Below are 20,362 nucleotides of genomic sequence, written 5' to 3'. Positions count from 1 at the left end.
CCCTCCCCACCCCAATGTATCCTCAAGTCCATTCTCTACGTCTGCGTCTTTATTCCCTCTCTGCCACTAAGTTCACCAGTACTGTTTTTTTTAGATTCCATATATATGCATTAGCATAAGGTATTTGTTTTTCTCTTTCTGACTTACTTCACTCTGTATGACAGACTCTAGGTCCATCCACCTCACTACAAATAACTCAATTGCGTTTCTTTTTATGGCTGAGTAATATTCCATTGTATATATGTGCCACATCTTCTTTATCCATTCATCTGTCAGTGGACATTTAGGTTGCTTCCATGTCCTGCTATTGTAAATAGTGCTGCAGCAAACATTGTGGTACCTGTGTCTTTTTGAATTATGGTTTTCTCAGGTTATATGCCCAGTAGTGGGATTGCTGGGTCATATGGTAGTTCTACTTTTAGTTTTTTAAGGAATCTCCATACTGTTCTCCATAGTGGCTGTATCAATCTACGTTCCTGCCAACAGTGCAGGAGTGTTCCTTTTTCTCCACACCCTCTCCAGCATTTATTGTTTCTAGATTTTTTGATGATGGCCATTCTGACCGGTGTGAGGTGATACCTCATTGTGGTTTTGATTTGCATTTCTCTAATGATTAGTGATGTAGAGCATCTTTTCATGTGTTTGTTGGCAATCTGTATGTATTCTTTGGAGAAATGTCTATTTAGGTCTTCTGCCCAGTTTTGGATTGGGTTGTTTGTTTTTTTGATATTGAGCTGCATGAGCTGCTTGTATATTTTGCAGATTAATCCTTTGTCAGTTGCTTCATTTGCAAATATTTTCTCCCATTCTGAGGGTTGTCTTTTGGTCTTGTTTATGGTTTCCTTTGCTGTGCAAAAGCTTTTAAGTTTCATTAGGTCCCATTTGTTTATTTTTGTTTTTATTTCCATTACTCTAGGAGGTGGGTCAAAAAGGATCTTGCTGTGATTTATGTCATAGAGTGTTCTGCCTATGGTTTCCTCTAAGAGTTTTAGAGTGTCTGGCCTTATATTTAGGTCTTTAATCTATTTTGAGTTTATTTTTGTGTATGGTGTTAGGAAATGTTCTAATTTCATTCTTTTACATGTAGCTGTCCAGTTTTCCCAGCACCATTTATTGAAGAGGCTGTCTTTACTCCACTGTATATTCTTGCCTCCTTTGTCAAAAGATAAGGTGACCATATGTGCATGGGTTTATCTCTGGACTTTCTATTCCTGAACACTATATTTTTAAAGTTTCATGTTTCCCTTTCAGAGAGAATGCTTTCTTTTGGGGAAAGTTGTAAACTCATAGTAAGTTTATAATTACAGAAAGTAATTGACAGAAGGCCTTGTTGGGTCCCAAATTTTTTTAACTCTAGGATGACCTAGGTTGAATATCAACTGGTTCCAGTATGTGATTCAGCCTCCTCATAAGGATAAAGAGGATTATAGTACTATCATGGGGAGTTGTGAGGATTGTTGTTACACACATACACATACAAATAACGCAGGAAGGATAAACCAAAAAGATGAAAATAGTTATTATGGTATAATACATATTTGGTAAGTACCTAGTATGAACACTAATACAGAGTAGACACAAAATAATTAGCCTTTGCTACAAACAATTATTTCCTTTCTTTGAGCTGAAAATGTTCAGAAGCTTTGGTTTTTTTAATCATAGCAAAATTTTAAAATTTTGCATAGGAAAATGAACTAAGAAAAACAATCAGATATTACTCAGCTGAAGGTGGTCCACGATAATTCCACCATAAATTTATTTTTTAAAATCTAAAAGTCCATTAAAATTGATGTACTTTTTAAATTAATAAATCACAATTCCATATCCAAAGGAAACAAGAACACTATGTTAAAGAGATATCTGCACCCCATGTTTATAGCAGCATTATCCACAATAGCTAAGACATGGAAACAACTTAAGAAGTTATGGTATTTATACACACACACACACACACAAACACACACCACACAATGGAATACTATTTAGCCATAAAAAAATAAGGAAATCCTGCCACTTGAGACAACTTGGATGGGCATTATGCTAAGTGAAATAAGTCAGACAGGGAAAGACAAATACTGTATGATCTCACTTATATGTGGAATCTAAACAAAGAAACAAACAAACTCATAGAAGAAAGAGAACATATTTGCGGTTCCCAGAGGCAGGGCGTGGAGGAGGAGGAATTGTAAGAAGGTGGTCAAAAGGCAGAAACTTCCACGTTTAAAATAAATGAGTATGAAGGATGTAATGTACAACATGATGATTATAGTTAACACTGCTGTATGATATACATGAAAGTTGCTGAGAGTAAATTCTAAGAGTTCTCATCATAAGGTAAAATATATATATACAATTTTTGGTATTTATATGAGATGATCGATGTTAGCTAAATTTATTGTGATGATCATTTCACAATATATGTAAGTTAAATCATTATGCTATGCAACCTAAACTTATATAGTGTCACTTATATCTCAGTAAAACTGGGAAACAAATGAAAAAATTCAGTAGCAGAAATACAAATTAATATTTTGGCAAATATTCTCGTCAATAGAACATATTCTTGTGTACTGAAAATATTCTAAGATTCATAAAATCAAAGATCCTTCAGTGATGATTCTTAATATGAAATATGAAATAATTTCCATACGCCATTTTATTTTCTTTTAGGTGAATCTTTTTTTCCTATTAAATATTGTACGTGTTCTTATCACCAAGTTAAAAGTTACTCACCAAGCAGAATCCAATCTCTACATGAAAGCTGTGAGAGCTACGCTTATCCTGGTGCCATTACTTGGCATTGAATTTGTACTGTTTCCATGGCGACCTGAAGGAAGGATTGCAGAGGAGGTGTATGATTACATCATGCACATCCTCATGCACTATCAGGTATGGTGTTCTTGCATCAGGAAGTCGCCTTGTGAAATTTTGTTTTAAATTTACATATAGCTTTGGTTTTATTTTTAACTATATGTGCATCAATTTGGTTACAAATAATGTATCTTTTCCATTTGGAATCAGATAATTCTATTTTTCTTTTACAGGGTCTTTTGGTATCTACAATTTTCTGCTTCTTTAATGGAGAGGTATGGTGATTGATTTTATTCCTCTTACCAATTTGTATTTGCAATACTTTTTTCCTTTAAAAAATGAGACAGAATTATAAATTCCCTAAGAACAAGAGTTTCAAATTCCATTTCTGTCAGGAAAAAGAACCATGGAATCCCTTTTACTAGATGTAACTCTCCTTCCCAAAAGTTCAGGTCATATTGGAGTTCAAGGCTAGGGCAAATTCAGCCTCACTTTAAAATATTCCATCAATGACTTTTATTCATCTAGTCTTTCGACTTACCTTTTGAACTAATCCTACTAATTCTGGACTTTGTCCTAGGTACAATGTTAGGCAATCCTTATCCTCATAGAACATACACTCTAATAGGAAATAAAATTGGGTCATTTTTACTTTCCCCCTTTCTCTGGGTTTTTTTTTTTCTCCTGGGAAGAGCTGCAGTGGGTTAGGAAACAGAACAGAGCCCTCTGATTTGTAACGTGGAAATGTGCTTTTGGATATTTCAAGATTTTTATCCAAGATTTTTTTCCTAATTGGGAAGTTTCAGGCAGCTTAGAAACTGGTACCATATTTCTTATGCATATCAATAGGGCTATAACTCAGTGGTTTGAGCTATACTGATTTAGTTCTTTATATGATTTTAATCTACTTGACAAAAATTTAACCTGTTGGAGGATTTTGGCAAAATTCAGTAAAGTTTAGAAATTCAGACAGCAACTGATGAGACATATATTTGGTAATGGTGAAGCTTATCACAAAGCTTTAGATGGGCAACACACGGAACCAGTTGGCATAACTTTATAAGAACCATTTCTATACAACTAATCAATGTCGGAAATCATGTACCTGTCATGAAAAACTATAAAATATTGTTTTCCCTTGTTTATGTAATATTTTACTTCTTTCTCTTAGCATACAATAAAATTTCATATTTGATTTCTTAATCAATTTTAAGATATAGATATTTATTTTATATATTTATTTATTTATAATGGCGTATAGAACTATCAAACATAGTAGACTATATTTCGTATCTTTAAGTGGTGTCTCCATGATTCTTCTGCTGTATCGAGGACAAGAGTGACTTTTTCTGAAGTCAGTGAGAAGTAGGGACAGAGAATGCAATTAGGAAGAATAGATACATCATCTGTTTTGATAATAAAATTCAATTAGCATTTATTATATAACTCTATAAATTCATTATTGTATAAACTGTATTAGACAATCCAATTTCTGCCTACATAGGACTTTACAATTAAATATAGATAAGAAAGCTACAGACAATATGCCGTAAAGCATGTATGAAATAAGTAAGATACGCATTTGCATCTGCAGAAACAGATTTGATTTTTATAAAGGGTATTTTTTAAATGTACAAATTATAACCACTAGTAAAATATTTTGTGATGGAAGGCAGTGTAGAATAAAGGCACTGACACAGTAATGCATTTAAACCCAAAGATGCCATTTTGTTCCTGGCTGTAACATCTTAGGAAATATTCTGAACCTCCAGGAGTCTCAGTGTGTACTTTTATTAAAGGGAAATAAAAGCAAGTTCCTTACACAAATCTCACAGGGATTAACGTAAGCTAGGAATATAAAGTTTTTAGCACCATGCCCCACCCACAGTAGATACTCAGTACATTATAGATTCCTTTTTAGATTTGTCAAATCTCTCATTTACAAAGATATATGTACAAATGGGAACATTAATCATATCGGAATCAAATCGCAAATTGGCCCTTATATTTAGAAAAAGTGCCCAGGGAATATCTAAATTAATGCCTAACACTCTTATTGCACTCTACCTGTGTAAGCAAAAGAGACACGGGCCTTGATCTTTTGCCACGTTCTAAAATTGAGAAAACTTTGGCACTGGAAAATTAAAATAAAAAATCTTTGAGCCAACTTGTTACCAAATCCTTCATCATCACACAACATCTCCAATATCTGTGCCCTGGTCTTCATCTCTAGATACAATCCCTGTTTGTGTATGATTCATTTCTCATCTTAAGAAATACTATAATGCTTCCTTTTTTTGTCTCTTTGCCTCTAGTTTTTCCCACTCTCATAACATGAAGACACAGCTGCCAAAACCATTTTGTGTGGTTCCAACTATGTCATGTACTTCTTGAAATCTTTTGCTCAGGCTTAGTTTCCTTCTTGCTTTCCACGTTAGGTCAAATAGCTTGCCTTTATCTTAATATCTCTATTTATTTTTTATTCTCACATTTTATTTTTATTTCTTAGCCAAAATATTCCTATTTGCATTTCTCACTAGTTAAATAACCGTGGCTTGACAAGTACTCAGGTCACTTTCATCTCATCTCTAGTCCTCTCAATCAAAAAAATGTGCACTGTTAACATAAACTAGGGACTCTAGACATCAGAAGGGCCCTCCCTAGTCTCACGGGTATCTTTAACAACATCTGAGAGTAGATATTTTTACAACATGAACAAAAAGATTTGTTGAGAATAACCAAACTCACATTCTGTAATGAGAAGTAGGTAGAATTTTTATATAAAGCTCTATTAAACACCTTTTAATTGATTTAGGTTAAGCAGTGTAGAGTTGGTTTCTTATCAGGTACTAATGGTCATATAAACCCATATTCTTTCTATTGTACAAAATTATATATTGCAATGTTATATTCTAAAAAGTTGGCCTAACTATTGATCTAACATTTATGCGTAAATCAATGAAAACATTTTCATTTCTTTAATAACATCAGGCAGGCTCTCTTGCCTTCCAATGGCAATTTTCCTTTTTATCTTTCCCCATTACATTCTTCTCATTGTAAGTTTACTGAGAGTGGCCACTTTAATGTTCTGTTGAACAGGTGTGATGTTGTGTTAGAGAAAGCAGATGAAAAAAATAACATCCTTATAGAGAGTACCATAAACAAACAGATGTCTACAAGGCCTATGGGTCTTTAATTACCTTTATATTTACCTTCAGTAAATAAGTCAGGAAATTGGCTTTCCATGGTTTTTCTGACAATTTAGTTGCAAGGAAGAAATAGGATGATGATCTTAATCAAGTAGATATTTCAAGAGCAAACAGTCATATGTTTCAAAGCCATTTTGGCTTTTAGAATTGAATTTAAGCTTTCCTTGTTAAGACTATAAGTACTACTCTCATAGCTAAAATATTTCTTCATGTCAGTTTCTTCCCAACATTTATGTAGAATCTTTTGTACAAAGCTACATTCCACTTCCTTTCACACAGAAACTATATAGCACATGGATTCAATCAGTCCAGCTTTTAGTAACAAAGTGAGAAGTTAATTAAGCATAAAAATCAGGATCAAAAACAACTCCCATTAGAAATACCTAGATAATTGGCCAAATGTCATTTTTGTTTTAAATCTCTGAATATTTATTTAAAAGTCATACTCTAAAGCCATTCCATTTGTCATTTGCTTATATTCTTGAAGATATTACATACGCAGATGGTATTTTTTAATTACCTTAATTTAAATATGTTATTTGGAGAACTTAGAAATACATCACTAAACCATGAGAGAAATAAAGTATAATTTTTATAAGATAAATGTATTCATTTTCCTATAAATGCTGTTATTTCAAAGAAAATTTATATAATAAAAATTATTTCCTTCAGATATAGTTGCCATATGTAAAGAAGTAAGCTTGAAATTCCTGAAGTTCTGAATTTCATATTAATAAAACAATGTATTGCATTCCTAACTACATAATTTTTGAATTATAGAGTAGGGAGACGCCTCCTGGAATTTCTAATAACTCATTCTGAATTCTTACTAAAGAAATTGATTGACTTTATATTTGTTTGTTTTGTTTTTCTACATGTTAAAATACGAAATGAGACAGTAAAACTTTGTGTTCATTTTAAGCGACAGATTAGAGGAGGCTAACAGGACCTTAAAGTACCCCACAGAGCTGCAGACGTCCTGGGAATATCTATTCGCTATAGATTGTTTGTAATTTGGAGAAGAGATAAGAAAATGGAAAGACTTAAATAAGCAGCCCTATTTTAAAGTTTAATATTGATATGTACACATGAATGTAATGAATAAAAAGTTGAGGAATTTATGTAATTCGTAGAAAGTTAAACAATATTGCATGAGTATGTTTGTAGGACATGAACTACTAGAAAGTTGTTTTTGGATGCTCAGATTCCCTTTGGGGAAACAATCAAAGGGTCAAAGAGCAGTAGAGATTTGGGGAAGACAATTCAAAGTTATACATGCTTTGCAAAGACACAGATCAGGTCACAGCATGTGGCTAATACATTCTTAACCTAGAAGCAGACAGGAAATGTACAGGTGATCGAGTTGGAAATGCGTTTGATATTCTCACTTATGCTCACTGACTCAATATGAAGAAAATCATCTGTGTTTTGTGTTCAGTTAAAACCAAAATCATTGTATATGACCTACCTAGTTCTGATCTCTATCCCCAAGCAGAAAAGATGGAAGAGTCATTAAACTTCAAATTTATCCAGACAGAGGGGTATCTAAATACAAAAAAGTGGAGTGGTGACATTCCTAAACTTTTTTTTCCCACAATAGTCGTCCCATTATATGTTCAGCGCTGTAATTATCTGTTCAACACTTTCTTCCCTCTGGGAGTAAGCTCCATGAGGACAAAAACCTTGCTCTTTTTTTTCCAGAATGTAGCTCAATACCTGGCATATGCTAATCACAGTAAAAGGTTGTTGCTGCTGCTGTTGATGATGATGATGATGGTGATAATGATTTATATTCCCTGTATCCCTGTTTTTAAATCTTTTTTCTCTCTTCTTTTATATTTCACTAATTATCTCATTCTTTTAATAAACATATTGATACAAAACTAAATGTTGCACATGCCAACTTGTAAGTGAGGGTGTAGATTAACTATTTGACAGCAAGACATTCATGTGCCTTTTTAGAGCTTCAAAGAGAAGGCATAGAAAGAGAAATACGAAGTTTTCTGTAGTCTGTACTAAAGTATAAAGTAATTGCAAAGATTTCCTAATATAAAGATAGTTGACTCAATTTCATTTTTTTTTAAATTAATTAATTAATTTATTTATTTTTGGCTATGTTGGGTCTTCGTTTCTGTGCGAGGGCTTTCTCTAGTTGCGGCGAGCGGGGGCCACTCTTCATCACGGTGCGCGGGCCTCTCACTATCGTGGCCTCTCTTGTTGCGGAGCACAGGCTCCAGACGCGCAGGCTCAGTAGTTGTGGCTCACAGGCCTAGTTGCTCCGCGGCATGTGGGATCTTCCCAGACCAGGGCTCGAACCCGTGTCCCCTGCATTAGCAGGAAGATTCTCAACCACTGCACCACCAGGGAAGCCCTCATTTTTAAATTAAGAAAATAAAGTAATATTATTCACTTAATATCAATGCTTTTTTTAAAAAAAAGCTCTTGTACATAACTTATTGTACTATTAAACACATTATCTTCATTTCATTTATGAATTGCTCTTACCCTTTCTGTTTCTTTTTGTTTTATAGGTTCAAGCAATTCTGAGAAGAAACTGGAATCAATATAAAATCCAATTTGGAAACAGCTTTTCCCACTCAGATGCTCTCCGTACTGCATCTTACACAGTGTCAACAATCAGTGATGGTGCAGGTTACAGTCATGACTGTCCAAGTGAACACTTAAACGGAAAAAGCATCCACGATATTGAAAACGTTGTCATAAAACCGGAAAAGTTATACGACTGATAATAGAGCGTGTATTGCTGAACTATTTTGTTCCACTCCTAACTCAAGGACTTGGATCCATGACTTTACAATCAGAAGTCTTCAATATTAAATGAATTATTTGAAGGTGACAAAGAAAACCCTCACATGAATTCAGTAGTGTGTTGATAAATGTTTCACACTAGCTGCGTGGGGGAAAACAGTCCTGATTTGTCATTTTTGCCAGTTTTTATGGTGTAAGTACTCCCACCATGGCTGATTTCAAGCTACCAACTTGACATCACTGAATGTGGAGTTGGGTAAAAATGAGCACAGTCAGTTGTTGTAGGTTGGTGTGAGCCAGCTCTAGCACACCACTGCATGAATCCACAAATAAATAGACCATAAAAGTTCATAGACACAGTGGGCACAATTCCACTCCTGTTGCCTAAAGAGACCTAGCTAAGGCCTATAGACTTGAAGGAAAATGAGCTTTTCATTTGTTTTTAAAATCTTAATCCCATATTCCTTGGTGAAGTTGATTGTTTGCCCAGAAAGTATTCTAGCCCTTTTTCTTTTTCTTTTTTCATGTGGACCAGATAAAGAATTAATTATTCCTGTTTGCTTACCCTCTTCTCCCCCCAAAAAATAAATGAGCAGAATTGCTGTTGGCTACTCATTTGCTGATTCATCACAGTTATACCCCTTGTCATATCCATTTTTGAGGCTTGATGAATAGCATGTATGATACGCAATCCTACTTTGGTATCATTAGGGAGAAATCTTGGTTGATACTACAAAACATGTGGTTGACTACTTTCCCATCTTACTACACAAGTGGGAAGGAATTTGTGTCCATATACCTGTAAATAGAAACTTTGCCCCTTCCATTTCTACTATGTGGACAAATTAGCAATTATTTTACATGAAGGAAATCAATGAAGGATTTCTTATTTTCTTAAAAGTTTGTAAAAAAATTGTGAAAAGTAAGCTTGTAAATACTCTGTTATTCTATTTTATAGTCTCAAATATATACAATCTAGGTAATTTTTTTAAAAAACAAATACTTAATGTAACAATGTGTGCATGTTAATATCTGATACTGTGTCTGGGCTGATTTTATAATAAAATAGAATCTGGAATTCTTTATTTGGTAACTATTTTAAAGACAACCAGATGCCAGCATCAGAAGTTTGAGAATTAAGTTTGAGAAATATCTATGATAAGATATAAAATATTTATTTAAAAAATCCTCAAGGCCATTGTTTTATTGAATATATTAGCTTTGGTGATTCATACCTTAATAATAGATATGTTTGACATATTTCCTTTTTTATTTTGATGATGAACTTTCATTCTAATCCAGAAAATTTAAATGACTCCTATAAGAAATGCCAATCTGCTATTCTTATGGGTTTTACCCCATTAAAAAGATTACTTTTCTGACTTACTATATGAAGATATATAGCTTTGGAAATGCTGCAGGCTATTTTTTAAAATTAGAGGAATACAATATATATCATATACAATGTTTTAATATTTTAATAGAGATACTATATATGACGATGCAATATAGTGAAAGACCTGAATGTATCAGTAAGGAAGAATTGTTGTCAGAACATTTATGGAATAATTAAATTAAGATGGAAGAAATCCTCGCTAATGAATTAAAGTGACATTTAAATGGGATTCATTTTCCCTAATGTCATTTTCCACTGATTTCTGAAAAACAAAATGCCTTCAATTAGTAAGTCAGTTTTGGCAGGAGAATTCATTACATCTATGTGTTATTTTTTGTTGTTGTTGTTGTTGTTTTTGTGGTGTGTCAATCTGCTTAAAATGTATTAAACTAATGACTTAGTCATCATAGGTTGTTTCTTAAGCTGTCAATAGATGGTAAGTTCAGAAGTCATTTGAAATTGTCCAGGTTAATTATCTAAATTAGTAAGAATTCACTTATTAAAAGGCCTGGTCAGTAGATTTATGATTTATCTATACACATGTAAAAGCTGAATTGTTAGTTTCAGATTTACGGATGTCAAAACAAGCTGTTATAAAAAGGAACTCAGGCTGTTCTGAACTTTCTAATGCCTAAATTATACAATAATTCCTTTAAACAATCTCACTTTTTAGCTATTTATTATTCAAAGACAGATTCAAATCCTTTACTGGCACTGTTCATATATTTCAGCAATCTTCCAGACAAGCTATCAAGTCTCAACCATAAATGACAGTAGAAAATGTCAAATTATCAGCGAGCATTATATTAAAAATACATTGTAACTTTCAAGTATTTTTATTGTGCTTTTATCATATTAAGTTTAGATCAGATTTCCTTTGTGGCCAGGATTTATCTATTGTACCATCTTTAGGTGAAGACAGTCCATGATTAATCAGTGTTAGTTTTGAACCCATTTTTTTTTAGAAGTAATATTTTTAAATATTAGACTTCTCTAAAACTGAAGTACTAATAATTAAGATCTCCTTTGTATCTTACTCGTATAAAAAAGTAAAATCAATACTATTTAAAAGCAAACTTCCTTGGTATCTAAAAACTTATTTGGGGAATTTCTAACTTTTAAAATGCAAATCTGCTACTTTTCTGAAAGTATTTGTGAAAGTCATTTTAATTTTTAAACAATTCTAGTCTGTCATTTTTTTTAATTTCTAAAGTTATTTAGTGCATTTATTCATAAAATATTCATTCTGGAATTTAGTGTTTGCTCAAATGTAATCCAATGTACATAGAAGTAGTGGTAGCTATAGTGCTGTATTTATTGCTTGATAATTTTTTTAAAATGTGAACTTATCTAATTTTCTCTTGGTTTTAATATGCTAATAAAAACCATTTCTTTTGTTTCTAAAACATACGCAAGATATTCTGATCAATTAAAATAACTCATGTTATGCTTACTTAGTGTATATCTCTATATTTTGATTGCATGAAAATATTAAAGTTATGAGCTAAAGTTGATTTTCACTCATGTTTACTGGAATACTGAATAATCTAAATTACAAATATAATTCTTTACAGCAATCAGTGTAATACTTAAAATCGATGACTATATCACCATTACCCTCTTTGAAGTCTTCCATAAACCTGTAAATCATTCCATAAACTGGTTTGTTAAAATTATGAATTCACCTTGTAAGCTAGAAAATTCCAAATAAAGTACAATGTACGCACATTTCTTCCTAGGCTGAAAGAAAGGAAAAGATTCCCAGAAATAGGAAAATGCACAGAGATTTGTCTCCTTTCTCCATTATATTCACTGTATAGTTTTGTGTTGAATAGCAGAAAGAAACAGAAGGAAAAGAACTATTTAAAAATATAATTTTCTCATTTAAAGTTGTTTTTAGTGTATTATATTGGTATAGTATATTTACATATATTCAAAGATGTGTAACCATCACCACAGTCAACTTTATTACATTTTTATGACCTCAGGAGGAAACCATGTATCCTTAGCTATCACTCTTCTATCCTCCCATCCCTGTCCCACCCAAGCCCTAAGCAGCACTAACTTACTTTCTGTCTCAATTGACTTCCCTATTCTGGACTTTCATATGAATGGAATCATATAGAATATGATTTTTTCTGACTGACTTCTTTTACCTATAATGTTTTCACAAGTTCATAACTTGTTCCAATTTCATTCCTTTTTATGACTAAATTATTCCATTGTATGGATTTACCACATTTTGTTTATCCATCTGTCTGTTGATGGACATCTGTGTTGTTTCCATCTCTTGGCTATTATGAATAATGCTGCTATGAACATTTGTGTACAAGGTACTTTTTTTAACATATATTTTAATTTCACTTGGTTATACACCTAGAAGTGGAAATGTTGGATCATATGTTAAATACATTTGAGGACTGCTAGACTGTTTTGCACAACAGCTGGACCATTTCACATTCCCACTAGCAGTGTATGAGGGTTCTGATTTCTCCACATGCTTCCCAACACTTGTTATTATGTGTCTTTTGTACTTTAGCCATCCTAGTGGGTGCGAAGTGGTATCTTGTGGTTTTAATTTGTATTTCTTTGGTGGCTAGTGACGTTGAGCACCTTTTCACATTTTTATCGGCCATTTGTATATCTTTGGAGAAATGTCTATTCAAATACTTTGTTCATTTTTAATTGGATTGCTTGTAATTTATTATTGAGTTGAAAGAGTTCTCCATGTATTCCAGGTACAGGTCCCTTATCAGATATAAAATTTGCAAACATTTTCTTCCATTCTGTAGGTTGTCTTGTCACTTTCTTGATGGTGTCCTTCATAGCACAACAGTCTATAATCTAGATGAAATACAATTTATCTATTTTTTTCTTTTGTTTCTTAGGCTTTTGGTGTCTTATCTAAAAATCCTTTGCCAAATTGAAGGTCATGAAGACCTACTCCTACAATTTCTTCTAAGGAATTTATAGTTTTTGCTCTTACATTTAGATCTTTGGTCCATTTTGAGTTAATTTTTGTATATGGTGTGAGATAAGGGGCCAAATCCATTCTTTTGCATGTGGCTCTCAATTTGTCCCAGTAATACTTGTTGAAAAAAATTATTTTCTTCATTGAAGAATATCCTTGTCTTGGTATCCTGATCAAAATCAATTGACCTTAGATTTACGGTTTTATTTCTGAACAATTCTATTGGTCTCTCTTTGTGTCCAAACTACATGTCTTGATTGCTTTGCAGTAAGTCTTGAAATCAGGTAGTGTGAGTTGTTCTGTTTTATTGTTATTTTTCACAGTTGTTTGGGCCATTCTGGGTCTCTTGGAACTCCATATGCATTTTATTTTTTTATTTTTTTTTAAATTAATTAATTAATTTATTGTTGGCTGCTTTGGGTCTTCGTTGCTGTGCACGGGCTTTCTCTAGCTGTGGCGAGTGGAGGCCACTCTTCGTTGTGGTGCATGGGCGACTCATTGCGGTAGCTTCTCTTGTTGTGGAGCACAGGTTCTAGGCACGCAGGCTTCAGTAGTTGTGGTACGTGGGCTCAGTAGTTGTGGCTCGCGGGCTCTAGAGTGCAGGCTCAGTAGTTGTGGCTCGCGGGCTCTAGAGTGCAGGCTCAGTAGTTGTGGCGCACGGACTTAGTTGCTCCACGGCATGTGGGATCTTCCCAGACCAGGGCTCGAACTCGTGTCCACTGCATTGGCAGGCCAATTCTTAACCACTGCGCCACCAGGAAAGTCCCTCCATATGCATTTTAGACTGAGCTTGTCAATTTGTACAAAGAAGCCTGTTGGAATTCTGATAGGGATTACATTGAATCTGTCGATAATTGGGAGAGTATTGCCATCTTAATGTTATATCTTCTGATTCATGAACATTAGATGACTTTACATTTACTTAAATCTTTAATTGCTTTCAATAATGTTTTCTAGTTTTCAGAGTATAAGTTTTGCATTTCATTTGTTAAATTTATTCCTAAGCATTTTATTCTTTCTGATGCTATCATGAATGGAATTTTTTTCTTTTACATTTGGATTGCTTATTGCAAGTGTATAGAAATAAAATTAACTTTTGTGTATTGATCTTATATCCTTCAACCTTGCTGAACTCATTTATTAGTTATAACATATTTTAGTGGATTCCTTATAATTTTCTACATAAAAGATCACGCCATCTGCAAACAGAGACAGTTTTACTTCTTCCTTTTGAATATGAATGCCTTTTATTTCTTTCGTGTCTAAACATCATGGCTAGAACATTCAGTAAAATGTTGAATGGAAGCAACAAGAGCACATGTCATTGTCTTGTTCTTGATCTTAGGGAAAAGCACCCAGTCTTTCCTCCTTAAGTATGTTAATTGTGTGTTTTTGTAGATGCCCTTCACCAAGTTGAGGAAGTTCCCTTCTATTCCTACTTTGTTAATTGCTTTTACCATGAGAAGGTGTTGGATTTTGTTAAATGCTTTTTCGGCATCTATTGAGATGATCATGTGATTTTTGTTTTATATTTTATTGATATGATGTATTACATTATTTAATTTTCAGATTTTGAAACAATCTTGCATCCCTGGGATCACCTCTCTTGGTCATGGTGTTTAATTCTTTTTATATGTCGCTAAATTCAGTTTACTAGTACTTTGTTGAGGAACTTTGCATCCATATTCATAAGAGATATTGGTCTGTAGTTTTCCTTTTTTGTGATGTTTTTGTCTGGTTTTGGTATCACAGTAGTATCATCCTCATAGAACGATTTGGACTGTGATCCCTCCTCTTCTGTTTTTAGAAGAGTTTGTGAAAAAGAATTCCTTGAAGAGTTTGTATTAAGTCTTCTTTGAATGTTTGGTGAAATTCAGTGGTAAAGCCATCTGGACTTGGACCAGATAAGGGCAGTTTTTTGATTTACTGATTCAATTTCTTCACTTGGTATTGTTCTATTCAGATTGCCTATTTCTCCTTGAGTCAGTTTTAGTAGTTAATATTTTTCTAGGACTGTGTCCATCTCATCTACTTTAATTTGTTAACCATACAGTATTGAACAATCACTAAGGCCACAAACTGATTTTTGGCTGGAAATTTTATAAGGAATCTTGGGCTGGATTTTTTAAAACCTGTATTTTTTTTTTTGCCATCTTGGGACTAATAAATCACACCAAAAAAAAAAAAAAAAGTCTCTATGCCAGATTTCACCTGCTGTGTCTATAAATTTGGGTGAATTCCATTTTTCTCAAGGTCCCCCAAATGTGATATAGTTCCTAGCATGCTAGGAATTGACCTTCCTTACCACCTATAAGCCTGGGTGGGACCTGTAAGTCAAGCACAAAGCCAGTATTCCTAGGAGGGTTTTATAGTCATTGGCTCCATAGAACAGTCACACTTTCTTCCCCAAATGACCATAATTTAATGACCATCATTCTCAAAAATGACACTCCTGGTTAAGGCCTTTAGTACACAGTCCATTTGTACTATTACATACTGGTAGGAAGGAGGATTCATTCTTACTGAACCTATTCAAATAAATATATTATCATAAAAAGTTAGAATACTTAAGTTTTTTTTCTAAAATTCTTGGGAATTAGTTAGAATCTATTATTTTTAAATGTTTTATTTCAGTTTAAAAACAAAATTTATAATATTATTTTGGGTTAGATATCTTAAAATGAAAGAGAAAAGGTTTACTGATAATATCCAGAAAATAGAATGCTAAAACAAAATATTAAAAATATTCCACACAAATAACAATAAAAATATTTTTCCTTATCAGTTCTTTCAATTCTGTGAAATTAATTCTTGGTCTGGTGGATCTCACATTAGCAATGTCACTAAGATGTCTCTTGTGCAATTTAAAAAGTTCTCAAAATCCTGGTTCGCTCCACTTGGTATGGTCTGAAAGTTTGTGGTGCACTGACATTTTGGCCTTAGCCAAAATAAAGCTGAGAATTTCATTAATTTTTTTGGCAACATAAGAATTATTAGTGACATTGGCAAAGGTAGTTTCAGTGGAGTTTTTGAGACAAAATCTTGATTAGAGTGGGTTCCAGAGAAATGGATTATCGTAAAATACTTTTCTGAACAAAATAAAAAATAGAAAACATGACATAAAAATAATAGGGCAGAATCAAATCCAATGCATCTAGGGCTTAACTTACATATTAACAGATTTTCAACTTGGATCACAAGCAAAACCATATCTTTGAGGTAGACAAAAGACAAACCTAAAAACCTTGAAAATACAAGGATCAGCAAGGGTAGGATATCAGGGAAATCAAACAAATGAGAAAGCAATGGTCCTGATCTTAATATCAGTCAGGGAGGAATTTAGGTTTTTTAATAAGGCATCATTTGGGGAAAATAAATGTACTTTATAATGCTAAAGAGTACAAGTCCCAAAGAAAGCATAACACATATGAATACCTGTGAAGTTATGAATATATAGAAGAAATTACAGGAGACATAAGGAGAACTAGACAAAAACACAAAAGTAGCAGCAGACTTTAATTTACCTCTCTCAACAATGATAATGTAGACAAAAATATCAGAAAAAAAACCCAAAAGACATAATTAACATATTTAGAAAAGTAAACCTTCCAAACTACTTTTATAAAGTGAGAATATCATCGAATTCAAAATATGATATTGCACCAAAGTACTACAACTAATATCTTATGAATATTGGTAGATAAAATACTAAAGTAAAATACTGGCAAACAGAATTCAATGCATATTAAAAGATCTTTCACAACCAAGCAAGATATATTTCAGGAATGCAAGGATGAATCAATATTTAGAAATCTCTTAACTTAATGCACCATAGTAATAGCAGTAAGGAGAAAAATATCAAATAATCATCTTCAATGAGAGTGGAGAAGCATTTGACAAAATTCAATTTATACTTAATTTTTAAAAATAAAAATAAATAAGGAATTTATATACAGACACTTCATTTACATGATAAAAGATACCTCAGCCCCAAAATCATCATCACGTTAATAGAAAAATACTGGAAGCTTTGTCCCTAGAGTCAGGATCAAGATGTAAATGCTTACATATCACCACCATTATTTAGTATCCAGCTAAATGAACCAGCCAATGTAATTTGACAATGCAAAACAAAATAAAATTAAGCAAAATAGAGGTAGAAAATATGGAAAGGAGAAGAAAACTATCAAGATTTTCTGATGATAGATACGGACACACCTGGAATGTTAATCTAAGCAGTAAGAGAATTCAGAAATTTAGGAACATACAAAGTAAATGTGCAAAAATCAATATTTTCCATATATACATACACCAACCAAGTAGAAGATGCAGTGGGAGAAAAAGGAGCAAATGCCATTTGTAATGGCATCAAGAGAAATAAAACATATAGGGAAAAATTAAGCAAGAAATGAATGAAATACATTTTAAACACTACTATGGTCACAACAGAGGACATCACTTCATGGAAAGACACCATGTTCTTGAATAGGAAGATCATCATAAAGATGTCATTTGGTCCTTAAATAAATTATAAAGTATTTATGATCTAAATAAAAATAATAGTAGGTAGTTATTTTGAAATCAGATGTGCTGATTCTAAATTTCATATTCAGTCGTCCTTTGGTATTCTTGGGGGATTAGTTCCAGGGCACTCCTCCTCCCTGCCAGTACCAAAATCTGCAGAGGCTCAAGTCCCTTACATAAAATAGCATAGTATTTATATATAACCTATGCACATCCTGTATACGTGTCTAGATTACTTATAATATCTAATACAATGTAAATACTATATAAATAGTTAGTAAATACAATGTAAATGCTATGTAAATAGTTGCCGGGTGGGTGGCAAATCCAAGTTTTGCTTTTTGGAACTTTCTAGAATTTTTTTTTCATCTGAGGTTGGTTGAATCCGCAGATACAGAACCCTCGGATACAGAGGGCGGACTGTAGGTTAATAAAAATAAATAGTCATGAAGATTCTAAATAACAGTGATTAGGAGATAAGCCCTAACAGATGTTATGAAACCCAATTAATAAAACAGTGGTAACAGTACATGATTAGAACAGAGAGAACAGGAGGAGGGGAAGTGTGTATACAGACCACTCTTTGGAGCAGAAAACAGTAATAAGAATGGGGAGTGGAATGACATTACCACCCAGAGAATCATTAATTCTTGTCCTTTCCCACTTTCTCTTCTTTAAAAATGTGCCACCTCTGGAATACCAGATGTAAGAAATGGGCATAACTGGTAGTGGTTGCTCCCTTGGCTTTAAAATGCCAAACGCATTGAAACTATTACCCGTTAAGTATAAAAGTCTGTAGAAAAAGCCATCCTCCTCATTAATTTTTGCCTGGGAAAAAAGTAGAGATGCCAGTTGTTTGTTCAAGTTACAGTTATAAGCATATAATTTCAGTGATTTCATAGATTCATGGATGCCGAACTACATCTGTGGATGACCTAGGAGTACTTAAACCTTAAGTAAATCCCTTTAGCCTACATTTTCAGCAAAGTTGAATGGTTATTCTTTTGTTTCTAAATTCCATCTACAATTTCTTCTCTCAGACTCCAGCTAGAAGGCATTTCTCAGGCCTTCTGAAAGCTCAACTATTTTCACCATACAATTTTGTTTTAAGGTATTTCTTAAATAATTTTGCTATTTCAATTTGTCCTTTACATTTTAACTTTCCTTTGACCTTTTTCTCTTTATCTTATCTCAGGGTATATATTATATTCCAACCATTATTGTCATCAATTTTCTGTAAACACATTTATATATTTAAACCCTAGCCTCTTATTGTTTGTTGCATGTCTTAGTCTGGTCAGTTTCCAAAACAAAAATACCATAGACTGGGTGGTTTAATCAACAGAAATTTATTTCTCACAGTACTGGAGAGAAAGCCCAAGTTCAAGGTGCCAAGATTAAAGTTTCATTCTGAGTCCTCTTCTCTTAAATTGTAGGCAGCTGCCATCTGGCTGTGTGCTCATATGACCTCTTCTTCGGGCATGTGGAGAGAGTAAGCTACTTGGTGTCTCTTCTTATAGGTACACTAATCTTTTTCTTTCAGGGCCCCACCTTTATGATCTCATTTAACCTTAATTACTTCCTTAGAAGCTCTGTCTCCAAATACAGCCACACTGGGGGTTAGGGCTTCAACATATGAATTTGAGAGGGATGCAAACATTCAATGCATAACACGTCATTATTTCATTACAAGTTCTCTGTGTACAACCCATTACCTCATAATAAAGCAAACAAAACATAACAAAAAACTAAAATTTGCATTCCTCCTGTAAATCAGATAGTGCCCTCTTTTCTGAAATGAGTTCTGCAAAAATTATGTCATTGCTTAAGTCTATTTCCAGACAGTTGCTGATGGTTATCTTCTTGATCTTCTTCATAGGACAGCTAGTTTCCTCACAAACTTCAAAATTCTCTTTCCTTTAAGATTCATTTTGGTTACTTTAAACTTTTATTTCTTTGTGTTCATGTAAAAATGCAGACAGTCATTTTTCTCTTTTGGATTCTGTGTCCAGGAAGCTCGCCCAGCTGTATTATTTTTATTTTCACTGTTACTTAGTCATACAAAGTCTGTATAAGAATGTTCTTTATCTCTGAGGATATACAAAGAGTTCTTTCTATGAAAAAAACCTATTTGATCCAGGTCTACACACCCAGGACAATTTTCTAGACTGCAGTTTACACTCCAGTGTGTGCTCCATAAATTTAGGGTAACCACATACATTTGTTTACTTGAGTCTAGGTTTGTTGCTTATTGTCCTGGCATCAATTACAGCTTAGCATTTGCAGTACTGGCCTCAGATCCATGAGAAAGGAGCTATGTTCTTCTCCCGGCACTTCAGAGACTCTAAGTCTGGCTTTATTCTAGGTTGATCCCTTTCCACGTGACAAGGAGTTATCTGAGCCAAGGAAACATGTCCACCTAAAGCTTAGCCCTCCCCTTCTAACCATATCCTGAGAATCCTGGGACCCCAGAGTTTCCAGCTCCAGTGGCTTCTGCTCATATCCAGGAACTGCACAAGTCTTTTAGCTGGATTCTCCTTTCATATGATAGACCTTGCCTCTTCTGTGCCCATTCCTAGTCTCAAGAAGTGGCCATGGGATGGGTGTTTACACTGAGAAGTGAACAGAACTCAGATGCGCAAGCTGAAATGAACACTTACATCCACATGAGAGGCCCCATCA

The 20,362-nt window shown here is 33.6% G+C and overlaps 1 protein-coding gene across 8 annotated transcripts in view; it reads left to right on the top strand.

Moving 5' to 3' along the window:
• CALCRL (calcitonin receptor like receptor) overlaps nucleotides 1-11,959 on the top strand; it is a 100,252-nt gene extending 88,293 nt beyond the window's left edge. For all 8 annotated transcript variants that reach the window (XM_007196151.2, XM_007196150.2, XM_007196155.2 and 5 more), the window contains 3 exons: nucleotides 2,671-2,889; nucleotides 3,045-3,086; nucleotides 8,552-11,959. In XM_007196151.2, the coding sequence (XP_007196213.1) occupies nucleotides 2,671-2,889; nucleotides 3,045-3,086; nucleotides 8,552-8,767 (477 nt within the window). In that variant the 3' untranslated portion in view covers nucleotides 8,768-11,959. The remainder of the gene's footprint in view (nucleotides 1-2,670; nucleotides 2,890-3,044; nucleotides 3,087-8,551) is intronic.
• Nucleotides 11,960-20,362: the final 8,403 nt, after the last annotated feature.

This window comes from Balaenoptera acutorostrata, chromosome 8 (genome assembly GCF_949987535.1).
Source record: "Balaenoptera acutorostrata chromosome 8, mBalAcu1.1, whole genome shotgun sequence".
Classification (NCBI taxonomy): Eukaryota; Metazoa; Chordata; class Mammalia; order Artiodactyla; family Balaenopteridae; genus Balaenoptera; species Balaenoptera acutorostrata.
This window is presented reverse-complemented; position numbering and strand designations above follow the sequence as displayed.